The sequence below is a fragment of the Stegastes partitus genome, unplaced genomic scaffold (genome assembly GCF_000690725.1).
Source record: "Stegastes partitus isolate 25-593 unplaced genomic scaffold, Stegastes_partitus-1.0.2 Scaffold1867, whole genome shotgun sequence".
Taxonomy (NCBI): Eukaryota; Metazoa; Chordata; class Actinopteri; family Pomacentridae; genus Stegastes; species Stegastes partitus.
This window is the reverse complement of record NW_007579598.1, coordinates 56,318-77,324: the sequence shown is the minus strand read 5'-3', so window position 1 is coordinate 77,324 and position 21,007 is coordinate 56,318. Positions and strand designations below refer to the sequence as shown.

Sequence of the window (21,007 nt, the reverse complement as noted above, 5' to 3'; positions counted from 1 at the left end):
ACAGGGTTCTCTCCAGGATCATAACAGAGTAACGGCCGCTACGCTGCTGCCTGAAAAAATTACGCTGCAAATTGTTTTCGTAACGGGAAAATACAATATATATATAACAACAAGCACTGGAGTTTCACTACCGTCGTCTTCGCTGCTAACGCTACTATTCGCTAGCGTTTTCGCTGCTAACAGTTAGCAGCATTCGCTAAGACAACAATGACGACACCCCTTTAAGTCTACTTAAGAATTTATGAGTGATTAATCAGAACCATATCCGATCATGACTTTCAAGCCAAAGCTACTCATTGTTGAAAGACTTAATGTTCACAGTTCCATCCATCCCTGATGCAGACTGGATACTATTACTGGACAACAGTGGAGCTCTGTGCTGCTACAGAGACATACAAACAGGTTCTGATGCACACAGATGAGTTGTTACTGAAAAAAACACATGGTTGAGTTGTAGGCGGCAGGTGGGAAACTTTCCTGTGTGAATTTAAACTTAAAGGCAAGAGGAAACGCTGCTCTTCTGCCACATCGACCTGAAACAGCTGGAATGTCAGACTGCTTCTGCTTCTATCAGCAGTCAACAACTCAATTATCAGAGCTCCTCATCAGCTCAGCGTTAAGGTTTATGAAGTGTAAATATTCATTAAACAAATGACTGAAGTTGTCGTACTTTCACGTGGCTGCTGTGGCGTCGACAGAAGACTAGAACGGGTTGGATCAGAATAGAGACGAGAGCAGAGCACAGTTCATGTTCATTCAGGGCTTCCAGCATCATGCCGATCAGCAGCTCCACATGTCTGCTGAGCTCAACGTGTTCTCTTTGGATTCCTCTGGATGTTTCCCAACTTGACTTCCACTGACACAACCTGAGCACATGAACTGTAGGTTGGTGGACTCGTAGTGTTGTGGGGAACTCCTGCTCAGAGCTTCTGTTTACAGAGAACCCTTTAGCCCTGAAGCATTATTATCTGTTTGAGTTTTAAAGCTAATCTGTTTTCTATATCCGTGTTACCAAACTCAAGTGTAATTTCAAACTGTGACAGCTGCTGCACTTTGCTGCCAACAGCTCCACAGCCTGCCAGCCACATTACACCATCTACTGTCCTCCATCTGACTGCTGCTCCACACACAATGACAACCACGACCACGTTTACTGCAGCGCCAGCGGCTCTAAGGTCCAAACGGTTCAGTTTCACCTGAGCCACAGTCCTGACAGCAGTCCACCGGCTTTCTGGGCCTCAAACACCTTCACATCATGAAACGCTCACATCCAGCAGCACCACGAGTCTCCAACACGTCTTCATGAATCTTAGATCAATGGTTGTTTTTAAATTTCAAGAGAAAAGCTCAAAGAGTTTGACTGTTTAATTTTTCATTTATTTCTTTTTTTACAAGTTTATTTTTTGCCTTTTTTATTTTTAAGGTTGGAGAAGAACGAGGAGAGACCTGCAGCAAAGCACCGTGAGCGGGATTCGAACCCACGACCGCCACATCGAGGAACTACAGCCCCTGTTCACGGGACGCCGTCTTATCCGGCCGAGGTACCGACTGTTTAATATTCTTAGTGAAATGCTCAGATTTATGACAAATAAAAAAATAGAAAAGTTATCCTCTTTAACATCTGTTCTGCCTGCTTTGAGTCAATCTGACCATTTAGTCGAGTTGTGTGGCAATTAGAATTCAGTCAGACTTAAAAGACGGCATCAAACCGTCCAAATATCAATCAATCAGTCAGACTTTATTTATAATGAGACATGCAGTGAAACAGCAACGAACAACCCCCCAACCCTCAGTCTGACTGAGGAACATAAGATAAAATAAAATAAGATAAATAAACAGTAAAAATGAAAAGAAAATATCTGGTATTAAAATATAGATAGACAACAGAATAAAAAAATAAATAAATAAACAGAGCATTGAATAAACTGAAATATGTAAATAAGTGAATAAACAGAAATCGATAATTAAAAGTTGTTTCATCAGAAGCCTGACTAACAAAGCCAGGTCGTGGGTTTGCCTTTAAAAGCATCAGCGCTGTCTGGAAGGCTGCTTCAGAGACGAGGGCCAAAAGAGCAAAACGCTGCCTCGCTGTTGGTTTTTGTTCTCACTTTGGGTTTAAATGAAAAGTCAAGACCAGAAGACCCGAAGCTTCCAGAGGGTTCACTAGATAAAAGCAGATCTGACAGACAGAAAGGACCATTAAGAGCTTTATAAACCAATAAAAGAATCTTAAAGTCAATTCTAAAAGAGACACGTAACCAACGCCGAGACTTTAACATCAGTGATGTGAGCTCTCCTCCTGGTCCTGGTCGGCACTCATGAAGCAGTCGACATGGAGTCTTCTCAGAGAGACCAGATGAGGGCGATACAGCAGTCAGTTGGTAATAGAAGCATGAATTAGTGCCTCTGTGTCTGTTTGAGAGAGGACTGAGTGCAGTCAAATGATAAAAAGCTATCTTGGTTTATTTTCAACAAAGAGCTTTAACTTGTTGTTATAACACTAGATGTGAATTAATCTGAACCAATGACCAGAACTTTTGTCCTGGTTGAGCTGTAAAAAGTTCTCCACCATCCAGCGCTTATTATCTAACGTACAGTTAAAAAGAGCATCAGCTGACCTCAGATCAGTACGAGACATGAAGTGCAACTGATGCTGTGTCTCCAAGCGGCAACACATACAAATTAAATAGGACCTAAAACTGAACCATGAGGAACACCATAATTCATTGTATAGGTTTTGGACGAGCAGTCAGTGAGATCAAACAGATGGATGTCTTAAAAGCAGCAGGAAATACGCCCACCTGGAGACGATAGTTTATGATGGTAAGAAGATCTTCAATAAAAAAAGTTAATTTAACTGTTAAAAAAAAACTGTCCAAATATCTGCAAGCAGAACACAAAAAGCACACATCAGGAATCTCACCATCACAGAGGAGCTGGTATTCAACAGGATCAGGTCCAAGTGGATAACACATTACTGGTAGAAATGTTTTTAAACTGTAAGCTGATGTGGAACAGTGAGAGTGAAGGTCTGTTTGTTTGTCCATCTTCATTCTCCGTTGGACCAAGACAGTAATAAAAACGGTTTGTTCTGTGAACAGACCTGAGAGGCTGCATGTCTGTTTAGCTTCTGCTCCTCCAACAGTGATTAAATATAGCTTAATAATGATATCTTCATTTATGTAACAACTTGGTGGCCCTGGGATAAACTGGAACAGGGTTACGTAAGAATAAAAATGAAACACAGGCAAAATACCACAAAGCTCAGGCAGGCTTCAGACTGTTCAGCCACTGATACATATCATATATCAGCCGTATTCATAATATTAAAAGTGAAACATGTGAAGCATGGTGGTGGAAAGCAGTGAATTCTGGATCATATCAAAGAGTGCTTGAAGATATCATGAGGTCATCTTTCTGAAAGTTGAAGAGGAAGTGAACCTTCAACAGGATGATGGTTCTAAGGTCTCCAGCAAGTCCACCAAGAGGTGTCTCAGAAAAGAGAAACGGAGGGTGATGGATGGATGGATGGATGGACGGACGGACGGACGGACGGACGGACGGATGGATGGACGGATGGATGGACGGATGAATGGATGGATGGATGGACGGACGGATGGATGGATGGATGGACGGACGGATGGATGGACGGATGGATGGATGGATGGACGGACGGACGGATGGACGGACGGATGGATGGATGGATGGATGGATGGATGGATGGACGGATGGACGGACGGATGGATGGATGGATGGAGGGATGGATGGATGGATGGATGGATGGATGGACGGACGGACGGATGGACGGATGGATGGATGGACGGATGAATGGATGGATGGATGGACGGACGGATGGATGGATGGACGGATGGATGGATGGACGGACGGACGGATGGATGGACGGATGGATGGATGGAGGGATGGATGGATGGACGGATGGACGGATGGACAGATGGATGGACGGACGGACGGATGGACGGATGGATGGATGGATGGACGGATGAATGGATGGATGGACGGACGGATGGATGGACAGAGTCAAGAAAAGCAAAGGCCAAAATTTGAATCTCACTGAATTATTGAGGGAGGTTTGAAATGAGTCCAAGGAAACCCTCAGACATCTTGCAGCTGAGGAAAGTGTGCATGGAAGACGATTTCAGAGACCAGTGGATAATTAAATAAAACACCTGCTATACGTTATTTTCTGCTGCAGGAAGAAATCATGGCTGGATTTAGCAAAATAAAGAGATAAACAGTATAGCAGCACGTGTGTTGAGAAGATCAGTCCTGTGCAGCTGTTAGAGCCACATGTGCCTGTTTGACAGTCATAAGAGAGTTACGACGAGACCACAGAGTTGGATTTTAAAGCTTGTGTGTTCTCAGTAAGCTGCCGTGAACAGAGGCCCACAATAGGACACGACACACACTGTTGTGGCCGATTGTCTCCGGCCCAAGTGCTGTTCGAGCCCTGAGCTGTGCCTCACACACTCGGCCAGATTCACACTCTGAGCATTAATCTTTCATTTACAGGTTCGCCCCCACCAAGACGTGTACCGCCGACCTCCTGACCTCGCCCAGTCCGAACGCTTCCACCTGGCTGAACACCAGACGCATCGAGTCCCATCAGTGAACACAGCGCGGTGCGTCCAAGCGTGTGCGACCGTGAACAACACATGCGCCGTCACCGTGGGGTCACGATGGTACAGCGCTGGAACCCACGGCAACGCCACGGCAACGCCACGGTGATTTATTCAGGTCAGCTGGTGCATAGGGTAAATAAGGCAGAAAGAAAGGACTGAAACACCAAAACACCTGCAACTACACAAAGCTGTGTTTCACTATTACCGTTATAAAATGCTCTGTTGATCTCCTGACTCTCAGACAGGTCCTACGATGTCACATACGACTGAATACAAGACGTTTCCTGTTTAATCCGATGAGCTCTGAGCTGTTTTGTTAGAGTTACTTCACCACCTTTACTTCCACCTCGATAAGAGCTTCCCATACATGCTGCACAAGACGTATTATTTATATAAGAAATGCTGTAAAGTGTTGAAATGTGTACGATTCACATGCAGCCCTTCCTCTCATCCACCCGCTCCTCCGTCCTGGACCTCAGCTGCTCCCTGGATCCTGCTTTGAACCTTCTAAATGGTGGACTACACATGTTGTCAGCAGGGTAAGCGAGCAGAGTCAGTGCTCGCACATTTCTGGTATTTTTAGCTGTTAGAACTGAGAAGTTAATCATCCATTACGGAGTGACGGCGTCCACACAGGGGAGTTTAAAACACAGCAGCTGAGACTGTAATCCACAGTTCGGTACTTTGCCATCCAAAAGTGGAGAAAGAAGAGATTAAATGTTTTTGTTTGTTTGTTTGTTATTCCTCCGGCAGCTCATTACAGATGGAGATTTATACAAAAATAACTTTTAAAACTTTGTCAGTAGGTGACGATTCTGAACTGAAACTGTTGGAGCCGAGACGCAGGTTTTCTGTTTGCTGTGTGGAAGCAGCCGACAGCTGAACAAGATGAACCTGAACAACTTCCTGTACGTGTTTTCTGCTGCTGCTGTTGCTGACGTACTCCTCTTACAGCAGGAACAAACCAGTGCTTCTACAGCATCGCACAAGAAGTCCTCTGAACGATTTTGTTTTAATGTCACGTTGTTTTTAACAAATGCTAATACAGTTCATTACCTTTTTTTTACCACCACGGCGGTACATTTTGTTTCTAGAAGGTATTTGTGTACAACAGTTATCACCAGTTAAACAGTAAACAGCTTATCTCTGAGACACCAGCAGCTTTTACTAAATCACCATTTCTGAGGCCAGAGAAACGAGAACAGGTTGAACACATGAAGACCCCACGGCCCAGTTCACACCCGTATGACATCTGATTCATGATGTCCAATCCATGGATTTGTTTTTACATACAGGATTAAAATCCACTGTCTTTGCTTCTCTCAGGTATATTAGCAGAGAACCTTCAAGTGAGGTCTGTCTGATCCGACGCATTTAGGTCGTTTTCAGTACATCTAGCATTCATATGCATTTTCCTTTATCCAGAGAAGTTATTCAGACAAAGACTGCGTGTTCATGACACGTGTTAAGGGGCTATAAATGTAAAAATTAAGCCGCTGAAGTTGAGCAGTCACTCTGACAGGTTGTAAACAAAGCAGCTACTTCACACTGAGGGCTGGACTGGACAATGCCAGCATTGTACAGCCGGTATACAGATGTTCAGCAGGCCAGCGGTCCCCAGCAGACCGGTTATAAGCAACAACATTTTCTACAGATCGGTCATTGCACACATAAATGTTAGTAATGATGACAGCAAAGCTCACATCCATCATGGACAACCCTTCTCACCCGCTGCACGAGGCTTTGAGCAGCTCCTTCAGCAGCAGACTGAGACATGAAAGAGCGCCACCACAGGTCATTCCTACCAACTGCGGTACGACTTTACAACATCAGCATCACTCGCTGATGTTCATCAAATTGACAAAATTGACAGTTCATGGTCATGAATTCACTTTTGCACTGCAAATTTTCAGAATCAATTTTTTTCTTTTTCAGTGTGAATATTGTTATTACTAATTATTGTTGTTTTTCTTGTGCTTCCTTTCTATATTTATTGGATGCTGATGTGGCGTGTAAATTTCCCCCAATGGGGGATCAATAAAAAATATTCTATTCTATAACAACATGTAATATTTCTTCTTTCTATTAAAAAGTTTAACTTTTTATATAAATAAAACTGAATAGAAATGTAATCAGCACTAGTGGATGGAAAGAGAACCTGTGGTGATGTGATGGCGCCTAACAAAGAACAGGGCTTTCCTGGCTGATGCTATAACAGATGTAGTGAAGCAGTCTGCAGGTGATGCTGAGGACGGGATGAAGAGGCAGGAAGGCAGTGAGAAGGGAGGATCTGCCTCGTCATGATGACATGCTGCTATAGGCCCAGGCTGTCCTCTCCCACTGCCTCGCCTTCACTCTCCGTACAGTCATATCCCATCACTGGATGTCAGTAACTCTGTTTCTTCTAATCTGTGTTTCGTCCTCTCTGCAGGCATCAAGAGTTACACACTTCTTATCTGCAGCTACTGACCTCGCCAACCTCCACAGTCTTTATCGTTGTCTTGTTTGCTTGCTGAATAAAAGCAGATATGAGAATAAAAAACAACCTTTAAAAAATTGCAGTTCACCTGAGCAAGTTATGGTCTTTTTATTCTTTGTAATGGAATTAAATGACCACATTTATTTGTGCAATTTTCACTCCCCATCTATTTGCTTTTAGGTGAAGGTCTGTATTTCCATTCAAAGCTGTCAGTGGGCACCAGGAGATACAGAAAAGGAAAATGTCAAATACCAATTCTGTGACAAGTCAAATCGGGCTTCCTTCAGCTCCTCCGGTGACACTAATTCCATTACAGGGACTCCGGCAGACAGAACAGACAACAGGTAGAGGTGTAATCATTTTACTCCACTCGCGGAGCCTAGATTCTTGTGGAATTGGTGATCTTGGATTTCATTACCAGTTACCATTCTGGCCCTCTTATACTATGTCTGTGTCCTCCCTCCTAACAAATTAGCCAAGAGGGCAGAAACATGAGGAACATGTATGTCAGTATTGATGATTTGCTGTAGTACCTGGTTGCACCACCAGGTGGAGCCTCTTACTGTTGAGCTGTAGTTGCGCGTGTGTTTGCTGATCGTTCATAAGGATCCAACTAACTGTCTAACTGTCAACCGTGGCAGTAATGTTAACGGATGTGTCCGGCTGCTGTCTGCTTTAGCTCGATACCTGAAGCTCATTCTAATGCTAACCGACAATGTGTGAATGCTAACACCGGCCCAGTGACGGCGCCAGACAGTTTTTATAGGAGTGGCCGGGCTGAGACCATTATTCAATGACTTTCAAATGTTTTTTTTTCAGCACTCACTGTCGGCCAAATAATCTTTATTCACTCACTCATCAGCTTCTGAAGCGAGACTGCTGCAGAGAAGTACGTACATGATAATTCATATACACTATAATACATACGTGTATATAACACATATACGTGGCTGTAGATCCTGATCAGACATGAACAGATCCATTAGTGGCTGCACAAAGGTTTGTAATACTGCGAGGCAGGATTTAAACTGTTCTGGAAAGGTGGCACACGTCACCATTTTATCTTTCACTCAACAATCATAATCCTGCAAAGTAATCCATCAGAAAAGTGGTTTATGTAAATCAGTCAGTCATCGACATTACACTGTGTTCTGTTGGGCAGAACCATCTGCTTGGACTTACACCTGCTCTACTTTAACACCTAGTGTGCTACCTGTTTAAATTCGGCCTGTAAATTAAGACTGTTTTTCTGTTCGTCAACCTGAGATCAGATCAAACTGTCAGAATTCATTCTAGTAAAAACTCAACAAGCACCGGGTTGGATGGCTTTTCCCAACAGGACGGGGACGCTTGGTGTCCTGGATGTGGGCTATGTTTGAGCCAAACTGCCTCGTTTCTTTGGTAATTCAACATGAGCCTATTCTTGGTATTTTATATTCAGCAGAGCATATAAAACGTTTCCACAGCTGTCTTTGTGTGGGTTGGACTTTGATTTCTTATTCAGACGACCTAGTTGAAGGTCAGCCTTGAATATACAAACGTACCACAGATAGCTTTCTTTTTAAAAACAGGCTAAGCTCAGTGACGAGTCCAAACTCAGAGTACATGATGCACTCCGTGTGACCCTCACATGCAGTCTGTGAACAAGGACTGTATGGATTACAGGTGACCAGATGCAGTGCAGGTCAGACAACACTGGAAAACTGAACAAGGATTGTTGGTCTAAAAGCGGTGATCCAGGCTGACAAAGCTGTCAGCGCTGACACCAGCGACACTAAACCGCCGTCTCCTCTGGAGCTACTTGCCTGCTTTGAAAAGTAATTGCACAAAGTACCGTAATTTCCCAAAGACTTGGCATCTTCCTGACAGGAGTAAATATTTGGGCTGATAGTGATTTGCATCATGCGAGACAGAGCAGTTACATTGCAGAAGGGGAGAAATCAGAGGGCTTGTTACTGGCAGCGGAGACTGTGATTCAGCAGAGCCATGAGAAGACACCATCTGGACATGGAGTGCATGTGGTTGACAGGTAGTAGCATGAGATCGATCTCTGTGAGTCTCTTCAGTGTGATCACATTGATGTTGCCATGACAAGATGCTTTAACGCCCATCACCAGCACCAATGCAGAATGTAAGATCTTGTTTTTATTATTATTTTTGTTTGGTTTGCTCAATAATCTTATTAAACTTAAGATATACCATTGGCAGAAGTGGAATGTGCAATAGTTTCATTTAAGTGATTTCTGTAAAGGTTTCATCTTTCTACATAAAAGGACGTCAGCAGAGAAGCTTGTGTCCACAGACCTTTGTCAGAACATGTGGCTGAGCGAGCACGCACATCAAACTGCTCATCTCTGCTCACTCCAGCAGAAAACGTTTGCCTCCCAGAAGAATTCAGCAGCTGCAGAAAAATTTACTGTGGAAGTTCAACAGAGAGCCCAACAACACAATAAAATGTCAGCACAGACAGCAAAGAATAGACACCATCGATCCAGCTGTTGAGCTTTACTCAGAATGTGTTTTCCTAAAAACAGTCTGAAGCCCTGAACCAGGTAGTCGCTGCCCTCTGCCTTCAGTCACAATCAGGAGAGTCTGTTTGCCATCCATCCATCATCTCTACACCTTCATCCTCACTAGGGTCATGGGGGGCGGAAGTCTATCCCAGCTGACTCAGGGTGAAGGCAGGTTCACCTGGACAGGTAACCAGTCTATCACAGGGCTACACTTAGAGACAGACAACCAAGCACACTCACATTCACACCTACGGACAATTTACAATCACCAATTAACCTCAGCATGTTTCTGGACTGTGGGAGGAAGCCGGAGAACCCGGAGAGAACCCACGCTGCACGGGGAGAACATGGAGACTCCACGCAGGAAGATCCCGGGTGTCCTCACCGGGACGTGAACCGGCGACCTTCTAGCTGTGAGGCGACGTTGCTAACCACTGAGACACCTGCAGCCCAAAATCTGATTAATGACTTTTAATATCCATCATCTTTGTAAATCAGCTCACTGGCTCCATCGGTGCTTTCACATGTGAAAAAATAAATAAATAGTTGTTTTTACTGCAGCTCCATTTTCTGTTGTGTTCTCTCAGACTTGAGACGTGAACACGAACAGGTCCACTGAAAGGATAACGTCCGATGAAATCATCCACTGAGCATTTGTTTTAAACGTGGACACTGCACATGACTGAACCTGGAGTGTGTCTCCTCCATTACCGGGCTTCACTCGCTCTGCAGAAACACAAACTGACAAAGAGACACACATCCACTATCTTATTCCAGGGATAACTTACTGTGCTGTTGCCATGGTTTCGCTCATTTTTTAATGAGGAACTGACAAAACACACGGGGGAGGACACAATTTCAACACATCTCTGTTTTTGCTGCTTTCTGAGACGATCCCTAATCCCCAGCGCTGATGTTCAGATGTATGTGTTGCCATGACTACCAGATGATTCTGCAGGGTTTCATACACATCATTAATGTCATTACAACGTTCTGCATTCGTGTGGATGTTAATTTGCTTCCGCCGTCTACCTTAACATGGTTGCAGGCCACCAGATCTCAACCTGACCCATCAGCATGACCAGAGGCCCACAGGATCAAGGTCCCGGCGCCAGACACCACAGGACACCCCCAGAGGTCCACTGTCCATGCCCCGATGTGTCCGAGCTGTTTAAGCAGCACGAAGGGAACCTACATGGTACCACACAGGTGGTTTTAATGTTGTGGCAGATCAGTGCACATACTTTGATCCACTTCAGCACATGGACGGGAGAGTTTATCTTCTCTGAACTCAGTGCTTCAGGTTTAATGACTTATGTATGACCACTCTAAACTGCCCTGATCTCACCCTCATGGAGTCTGACTGGGATCACATGAAGAGACACGCCGAGACTGACTGGATCCACAGAAGACCTGTGGCAAGTTCTCCAGCATGCTTGGAACCATCCTCCTGCCAAATACCTTGAATTTCCGGCCTATTGAGCGCACCTGAATATGAGCCACACCCACTAGCTTTAAAAAGAAAACAAGTTTTGTACATATACAGGCTGCGCTTGTCTGTAAGTGTCCACGTTGTGACATCAGATCAAATCTGGCTTCAAGAATCTGTTCTCCATGTTCCTTATATCGGCGTACAGAACTCCGTGAAACTCCGGTATGGACTCTACTACAGCTGGATCTCGACGTCTTTCTACTTCCCATTGGCTGGTGATATCAGTTTGGTCGACAGCAAAAGCTGCGTTCCCCTCATTCCACTGGGAGACGGACTCGATTGGCGATGTCGTCCTATCTGTTCTATCAAACGCAGCATGGTGTCAGAATACTTTAAACCATGTTAAACTCATGTTACATTTACAAGTACGAAGCTATGGATGGATTTGGTTCCTTCCAGTAGTCAGACAGGTGCTACCCAGGTACATGTTCACCTCTGGAAGAAGTCATCAGAAGCCACATTTTTAAAGTCTACGCTCCACATGTTCTGCTGGTCAGTCGTATGCAGAACGTGACTACATGGAAGCCTTTTATCCTCATACAGCCACTTCTGGAAGGGTTTTGTATCAGCATTGGGCATAAACTACTGTTGGCCATATCACAGCTTACTGGCTGTAATATCACTGAAAATGGTGAGAAGCAGCTGAAGGGCCGCCTGATTTCCAAAAAGCCTGAGCAGCACTGTGACAGCCACAGGCCATTTGTCCCACTTTCTCATCGGCTATAACGCGAGCTGACAGGGCCACGGTGACAATGTGCTGGTTGTTTAGTTCCTTAACTATGTCCCTGCCCTCTCTCCCTCTCGCTTTCTCTTCTTATCTCCTTCACTGTGGAGCTGTTCCCTGTTGGCTAAGTCGTGACGACGGGGACGGGGTGACCTGCACTCCTTACTGGTCCACTCTTCCTCTGCGCCTCTCCTTTGGAGTCACGCTTATTTAATTTCACACCAGTCTGTAGCAGGACACTAATCTGTCTTCATCAGGACTTCAAGGCAGAGTGTAGCCAACAGGAAGAGACACTGGACAACACTGGAGAAAGGCTGTGCTGCTTTTATGCCTGCCGATAGATACGCTCTTCACAGTCCTGCTCAGTGTTTCAATGGGCCTCAATTTACAAGTTAATTGGACCTGCAGTGGTGCCGTGTGTTAACAGACAGGGCCTGGCATGTGAACTGAAGAGGAGCATGCAGATATGAAAAGACGACCGTGAAAACAGGAGATATCTGGTGTTCATTTCAGAAGAACATATGAGCAGCCCTGCAGAGCAAAGGGCCGTCAAAGTGCAGCAAACAAAGCCTCCAAAGAATGACAAAATTACAGGTTTTTGTGTTTTAACTCAATGAATGAAATAAACATTTAAATTAAAAACATAAATAAAAATCCGCTCCATCACAGTTTGAATCATATCGTCCTGCTGCTTCCAAACGTGCCTCAAAAGCAGATCCTGAACGAGGGCGAACGAGTCGGTCACGTGGGCCAAAGTGAATTAGTATTTTCTGCTATCTGCTCTGCCGCGTTGAGATCTGTGGCTCGATTCTTTCAGGAGCTTCTCCGGTGGTCCGATGTGGACGATAATCCTGACTGTGTGATAATTATGCAGAGGTCAGAGGCCTCTCCTGGCTGTCGGCCGAGCCTCCAACCCTCTCACTCAATCACTGCATAACCACAGCAGCAATACTTTTAGAAAGCCCTACAGCCAACGTATGGACCTGAATACTAACAGCAGTGGTGATCAGAGGATGTTCATATGGGAGGCACTGGTCCAATCTGCTGAAACTGAACGGGAAGACAAGTTATACCTTTAGTCTGATGGAAGACCGTAATAACTGATGATAATGTTAGAATCATCTCAGTCTGAGCCTCATCTTAGTGGCCTGGTGGTCTCATTAGATGAGCTGTGGATTAAAACAGCACCAGCAGCCTTGAATGTACTGATGGATACAGAAGTGTGATCTCCTCTGAGTACTGACCAAACTGTGGCCACATGTACTTTAACTGCTACCTGCTAACTATCATAATGCATTAATGGTTCCAATATTTGCTTAAAAGTTCATGATCCAATTGCTTTTACTTTGCACACACTGTCTATCTAAATCTACAGGCAGCACATAAATGTATTCAGGTACTATCCCTGTAATGAGCAGGTCTCACAGCGTCTCGCTTGTTTGTTTGTTTGTTTGTTTGAGGAGACGTCACCTGCTGTGAGGAGTGCTCGTCCGTTAAAACGCTTTTCTGCAAACACTTCCAGATCAATGCTGCAGACTCATTCTAAGAGAGCAGTTTGAAATTAATTAGGCCATTTTCTTTAATAGCAACCAATCTGATAGCTGATCTCCATTTTTAAGAAAAACATCTTGGAGATGGTTTAGATTGTATTGCACTGCAGAGCCCATCAGTGTTGTATCTACACTGGTTTTTATCACCCTGCCTCTCTGTGTTTTACAACAGCCGGTGATTTCCTTCATGTGCCTCAATGACCTTAAACACTGAGTCACCGTATAACCCGTCTGCTTTCACTCCTTTTCTATTGATATGTCCGTGGCTGGAGGAGTGAGTATCTCCACCTCTTCTGCTGAAGACTTACTGCTTCATGTCAGCCTCATTTTAACAATTCCTAAAGAGAGTTAATTTAAAGACAGAATTACACTTTGTGTTAGTTTTTGGAGCCAAATTCAAATCAGCATCCAACCAATCGAGGACGTGTTCATCCCAAAGGGTGCTTCTGAGATTCACTTTCCAGGAGAGGTCAGAGGCCAAAGGCAACACAAACAACTTTTTCTGTCCTCTCGGGGCAATTTAAGGAATGTAGAGCAGATGGATCAACGAATATATAATTTAAGGTGCTGGTGGTGGTTTGAGCATAAATAAGTCATTGGCATAGAGGATGAAGAGCAGAGGTGAGAGGACGCAGCCCTGAGGGGAGCTGGGAGGGCTGAAGGACAGGTCAGAGGAGGTTCTCCAGGTGGGAGCAGGTGGAGAGTTCCTCTGCCAGGATGTGTGGGTGTAGAGCGTTGAATGCAGAGGAGAAGTCTGCCAACAGGAGTCTGGCTGTGGTGTTGGCTTGTTCCAGATGCTTGTGTACAGAGTCCATGATGCTCGGCACACAAACTAGAGAGGGTCCATCAGTGGGTTAGTCGTCTCAATGATGTGCTGCTTTATGACCCTTTTCATCATAAGGGAGGTGAGAGCCACAGGCCTGGGGTCATTCAAAGCCTTAACAGAGGGAGTGGAGTGTTTCCACGGCTCGGGGATGATGCTGTTGTCCATAGATGTTTGAAACAGGAGCTGAAACACAGAACACAACCACTGATACTGTCTGGACCAGGTGCTGTGTTCTCCTCGGTCCTCGGTCTTCCACAGACGTGAGGGAGGAGCTGATCACATCTAGCTGGGTGGTGTTGTCTGGCTCTAGTCGGGAAAAGGTTTTAGAGACATGGCTGTAAGACAATGTTCCAGACTCATGACGTTTAGTGAGCTTCCAGCTGGTGGGGGCGTAAAGGAGAGAGGAGAGGGAGTTGCTCTTCAGTGATCACCAGAACTGTTGGGATGTGGTGACGGGATGCTGAGGAGACTCTCCAGGGATGCTTCCAGATCAGGGGCAGACTATTGCAGGCTGTTAGCTTCTGCATGCACAGCGGTATCCTCAACAACAAGCCCTGGGCGACTAAAGGCATCGAAGCTACATTAAACAGGAAGAAGTTGGCCTTCAGGACCAGAGACAGGGAGGAGTTGAAGAAGATACAGATGGACCAGATTACGGAGGGAAAGGAGAGGAAGCTGGAGACCAGAGTCCATCAGAGTAACATCAGGGAGGTGTGGAGTGGCTTCAGAATCATCACTGGCCATAAAGGAGAGGGGATGGAAGGAGACCTGGATAACAGGTTAAACATGTTTTTGAACACCTCCACCATATTTAACTCTCCAGAATCAGCATCAGCAACAAGGCTGCATGTTTAGCTCCAACTGCAGCTACATTTCATTTACCAGCCCACTGAGGCTTCAACACATGAAGCTCCACAGCCAAAGTCATGCTTATTCTGTTTTTCCTCTAACAACTATAACTATAGTCAGACTGGAATGAACACTGTGGTTAGCTGTGCTGTGAAAACTTCTCTGAGTTTTAAGGTAGACGTTCCCCTGAGTGGCTGGATGCTGCAGGCCGAGGCTTTCTGCCAGATTCTATGCTGTACTGATGCACATCCATCTTTACAGCACTTAGACTCCCAGAGAGGATGTAGTTTAGTCTGACTGTGGGAGGCAAAGTGCTGTAATACATTCCAATGCTTCTTTTTTTTTTGCTTGCTTGCTCACATTGTGGAGAACAGGACTAGTTAGAGATGTGTTTATTTTGACATTGCTTACTCGGTTTCTTCTAGCCCAGAGATCTCCAGCTCTGGTCCTCCTGAGCTTCTGTCCTGCAGGTTTAAGACGTTACTGCAACACACCTGACTCACATTAATGGATCTCCAACAGCTTGTTGTCAAGTTCTACACAAGTCTGTTAATGATCCATTAATGTGAGTCAGGTGTGTTGCAGTAACGTCTAGAACCTGCAGGACAGTAATTCAGGAGGACCAGAGCTGGAGATCTCTGGTCCAACGCTTTGTAGTTGTTGTTTTTTTAAATCACATGTTTCAAATGAATCAAATGAAAAACGGGTTTCAAACTTTATTTACCTTTTTGTTCATAACTTCAAAATAATTGTTTGATTTAATTGTTCGCTCATTATTCTAATTTCCATTTTGTGCCACGAGCAGTCAGCCGTCATGCAACCACATTATGTAAGAAACCAGCATGTGACAGTGCAATCATTTATCAGCTGATAGCCAATCATGACATCTTTAGACGATGTATTGTCTATATCATATTCCACAACGTGTACTTGAAAATACAACAAAAAAGAAAACCCTCATACGTAGTCTGGTAGGAGGCAGGATGAGTAAAACCACCGTGGACCATCTCTGGACGTGTCTCTGTATGAATAATTCTGTCCGACTCCATCAGAGCAGCTCTAAGAGCCAGACTGGAACACGACACACAGCGGTGTTAACCAGACAAACACTACAGTGTGCTGTTCTCTGTTGGAGAAACAGCCCATGTCCTTCCTCGCACTTCCACGCTAACCGACTGGCACGGCTTCAGACCAGCGACGCTCAGCCCACCGCTATGTGCCCGGACAGCCGACAAGTGATGTGTGACGCCTACTGGTTTTCCTCCCTTCATGTCTGCAGCCTGTGAGAAAACTACTTGTCTGCAAAGAATAGTCCATGAACGCTCATGTGTAGAGGAACAAGGCTGTGAAGCATCAGAAAACAACTCGGGGGGGAAAATGGTGAAATCCATGTTGAACATAAAATTAGAATTTTAAAAATCTGTAAATGCATATGAGGACGGCTTTGATTGACTGGGTGGCTGGATTCAGTTTTTACTCAGGCAGATGGAAGGTCAGCTGCTGTGTTACAGATGTTTGACCAGGAGAACAAACACATCCAGCACACCGAGGCACGCCAACGTGATCACAGTATTCACAGAGCAATAGGTCAGTGAATGTTCATTATAGCTGCAAACATAGAAGTCAAACAAGAGTGATTTATTGTGGAGCAAGCCAACGTTCTTCACCACAGGAAGCAGTAAGGGCGATGATAACTGTTGTATTTAGCTTTATCTTAGTTGGTTCCCAAGTATTTTATGAAGGAAACATTTTTTGATGCCTGACAAATATGTTTTTAAACAACATATCTTTGCCATTTATTTGATTGTTTTACTATTTCAGCCGACCATTCTAAACATATACTATACTATCACCGTGGTAACCTACTCTATGGATTAGAAGTGATCGTATTTTTATCCTAACCGTGACGTTCTCCTACACCAGCTGGTCTTGGTGCCCAAACATAATGAAGCTTCTGAAAAGCGTCAACCAAAGTGTGATATTTTCCCAAACCCTAGTGCCTAAACCTGACCACAACTGAAATGAATCAAAACTAAACTTAAGTCTAACACTAATGGTTCCAAATGGTTCCATGAACCTCGGTCTCCTCGGTGAAGGTCATGATGATGACTCATGCCGATGTCCACTCCTCCTGACACATGACACTGACTTAGTGGCTCTTTGAAACTAAAAGCCTTTCCTACAGGTGAGAAAATGTGCTGGTTTCAATAAGAAATCACACTTTTCTCAAAAGGTAAAGACCTCCAGAGGGTCACCAAAATGGCTGAGAAGGTCACTGGGTGTCCTCTACCCACACTGGAGGACCTTCATGGCTCTTCAGGAGAGCCGACACCATCCTGAAGGACTCCTACCAGCCGGGCCACTTCCTGTTTGAGCTACTGCTGTCGGGCAGATGGTACAGGTCCATCAGAACCAGAGACGGTACAGGTCCATCAGAACCAGGACTGATAGACTGAAAAAAGCTTCTTTCCAACTGCTGTCAGAGCCATAAACGCCTCTTTATCGTAATAAGTGCAATTTATTGCCAATATGCAGCCGGCACCACCTCTGGGCAACATCCACCGTGCTCATGCTTATTATTTAGTTTCACCTTTTTATATTATGCTGTATACGGTTGTCTATAAAGTTTGTTTTTTGCTCTGGAAGGCCTGCACCTTACTGCTCGTTGTACTCGCTGCAGTGACAATAAAGCGAATCTGAATCTGTAATTGAGAACTCATTGGTCTGATTTCAGCAGCTTGCAGATCAACACCTCTTTTAATAATTCTTGCAGAACCAGTAAATGTAGGTTTTTAAGATGTACATTTAAGCTCTGAAGCACTTATCTCTGCAAGAATTGAACATATAAATAACATATAAATGAAATAAGGACAAGATGAAGAGCTGATGTTGACCAGGAGCTGCTCTGGAACCTTCTACACATGGTGCTACAGGTGCATCTAGCAGCCCAACCTCAACATCTTCACTTTCTATTTCACTCCATAAAAAGGAACACGACTCTCGGCTGTGTATCGATGCAGTTTATACACAGCTCAGAGCTAAAACCGTACAGACATTTAAACAAACGTGAAGACGGCATTAGAAGACAGCACTGTTGGATTTTGTGGAAAAATGAGGCAGCGCTGAGTGGGACACAGCTGCTGGGACTCCCTCTAGCTGTGGGGAGAGTCTGCATGAGTAAGCTAGATTAATAAAACTCTGAAAGAGGCACTGAGCCATCCGAGTGGTGCTAAATCAACAAATCACATTCAAGTGATGGGCTAGCGCTACGACTGAGCAACAAACGCTAGCACAGCTTTCAGGACGCGTCCTTCTGTCCTCAGACAGACAGACAAGCAGACATATGGCTTCAGTAGGAAACAGTGCCTGTGAAAGCTGCTGACAGTCAGGTCTGCTATCACACCGAGGGAGTGTTTCTGCTGCTGAGGGCATCACACGTATGTTCACACAGTGATTCTCTATTCTGTGTTTAAAACTGCAGGGATGGGATCAAACCCTGGTTTCAATGAGCCTCCAGGACTAAAGTCATGAGCTGGACGCTGAGCAGGAACAGTTTACTTTCATCAAATAATAATCAAGTATAATAGATAAACTCATTCTGTTCCTCCAGTGGACGAAGTGGAGACAGGAAATAAAAAAACAAACTCATATGTTCTTAGTTTCATTTGGAGAACCGTTCTGTCCAACTTGGATTAGGCTGTTTTCGTCAGACCTGCTCTGTCGGTCAGGAAAGCTCAATGAAAATCATTCTTATTTTTTGTGACCAAAGCGCTTCAGATCGAGGCCAGGGCCAGCTAGTGAGCAGCAGCTGAACCTTCAAAATACAACATACAGCACCTTTAAAGCTCAACAACAAAGAGATATATCCTGAATTTTAGCTTCAAGTTGGAGTCATTTATAAAACATACGAATCGTACAGGTCCCATAACACGGCTCAGCGGTGTCTTGTCCTGCTAAATGTCTTCCACACTCCACCTCTCCTCCACCACTTTGTAATTCATAAGGACTGCTGCGTGTGCACCTTTAACTGCATTTAAATCAGCTTCACCAGAGCCGTCCAGTAAAGAGAAAATTGTCAATATATTTTACATATTTTACACCTTTTGCCAAAACTCAGACACAAAAAAATGAAAAACGGTTTCTCAGAATAAACTTCCAGTCACGTCCGTCTGACTCACTGTAATTTTCAGCAGAAAAATAACGTGAACACGGCGTCGGCACCGTTGGAGTCTGTGCAGCTTCATGGCTGCATGACTTTACACCACGAGCTGAAGACCATCAGTGAGAACATCCTGAAATCATTACATCAGAAAACAACATGAAGACGTCCATCAAAGACAAACTACCAGCAAACTACTCAATCTGCTTAAATGTGACATTGCTGCTGTGTGTGTGTGTGTGTGTGTGTGTGTGTGTGTGTGTGTGTGTGTGTAGACAGACAGACAGACACAGAGGCGTACAGACGGTCCTACATGGAGCCAGAGCATCATCAGCCGACACCGCCGGCTTCAGACCAGCTGCAGCCGTGATCGATGCACTAAACACTCAAGGTGCACAATCTGCATTTGTATATATGCAAAAGAGTAAACGGCTATCGAGCAAGCTAGAAAAATATGAATTAATAAATAGACATGTGTGGACTTCCTCTCAGGCTGCAGCTAATAATCCTCCAGATTGATCATTAAAAATGAGGTCAGCAGCACATATAAATAGGAAAGTTTGATCTTGTGCACTGAGCAGCTCAATTCGGTCTCAATATGGGATTTTGCATCATCATTTTATATCACAGAGCAAAGAGCAGGACAAAGTCAACAAAAAACAATCATATGAGGAAAATAATGCTGGATGACATGAAGTCTGGAGATAATAATTCAGCAGAACAAACCGGTGCAGGCCCCTCTGTGCAGGACATTATGAGTTTAATCTGTTTAATTCTTGCATTATCTTTGGGACAAACAAAGAAAATAACATCAAGCAGCAGTTTCCTCTGAGATCACTGCTGTTACGGGCATCAGGCCAAATCTAATCAGTATGCCCGAGATAGAGATCTGTCAGACAAATCTGGCTCCTCATCATCAGAATTACTCCTTATTATTATAATCACAATGTCAGAAACAGGGTTCTGGAGCTCTGAGCCTGCAACACGTTCATTTGGTGTCAGCAGCATTCCTACATGTCCGAACCAGAGAGGCTGCAGCGTCTGCTCGCTTCATAATCAATAATTGATCTGGATTTTCTGTCAAATGCCTCATACAGTAATCAGCTACCAGATGCACCAGCGCTCCAGTCACCACTATCTGCAGACCCCAGCCCGACCAGAACCGGGGAGGCTTGAGCATCCTCCTCCACCGGGACCGTCGGTGGGTCTCAGCCACTCATCCCGGCTCCGGTCTGCTCGGAGGCGGCCACTCACCAGCAGCGTGGGCAGCCCCGCCACCACGGCGTAGAGCAGCACGGGCGGCACGGCGCTGCGGTCCTCCGGTCCCAGGTACGGCTTGGTGTAGCTCGTGTCGTAGCAGAAGAAGCCCTGCACGTGCACGCTGAAGGTGTCGGTGTACTCGAAGTAGTAGGCCAGCATGACGGTCCCGGCCATGATCACCAGCTGGAAGTACAGCATGATGCACACGGAGAGCCACACACATGCGATTAGAACCGAGCCGCTGTCCCCGCCTCCTATCCCTCTGCCTCCGCCACCGCCGCCGCGGCGGTACCGGCTCCCGATGCGCGGCTCATGACGGCTCGGAGGCGCTCTGTGGTCGCTCGGCCGCCCTGCGTCCCTCCGCTCCCCGCTGCCGCTCACACCGCACTCCGGTCGGACTGAGGAGAGGGGAGGTGGGGGTGTGTGGGCCTGGAGGAGGCTGACGTAGTGTGTGTGTGTGTGTGTGTGTGTGTGTGTGTGTGTGTGTGTGTGTGTGTGTGACAGTGAGAGAGACC

The 21,007-nt window shown here is 45.2% G+C and overlaps 1 protein-coding gene across 1 annotated transcript in view; it reads right to left on the bottom strand.

Moving 5' to 3' along the window:
* Window positions 1-21,007, bottom strand: part of LOC103372960 (lipid phosphate phosphatase-related protein type 5-like) — a 53,927-nt gene that overhangs the window by 30,411 nt on the left and 2,509 nt on the right. The window contains exon 2 of the mRNA XM_008302741.1: window positions 20,487-20,691. Within this exon, the coding sequence (XP_008300963.1) occupies window positions 20,487-20,690 (204 nt within the window). The 5' untranslated portion in view covers window position 20,691. The remainder of the gene's footprint in view (window positions 1-20,486; window positions 20,692-21,007) is intronic.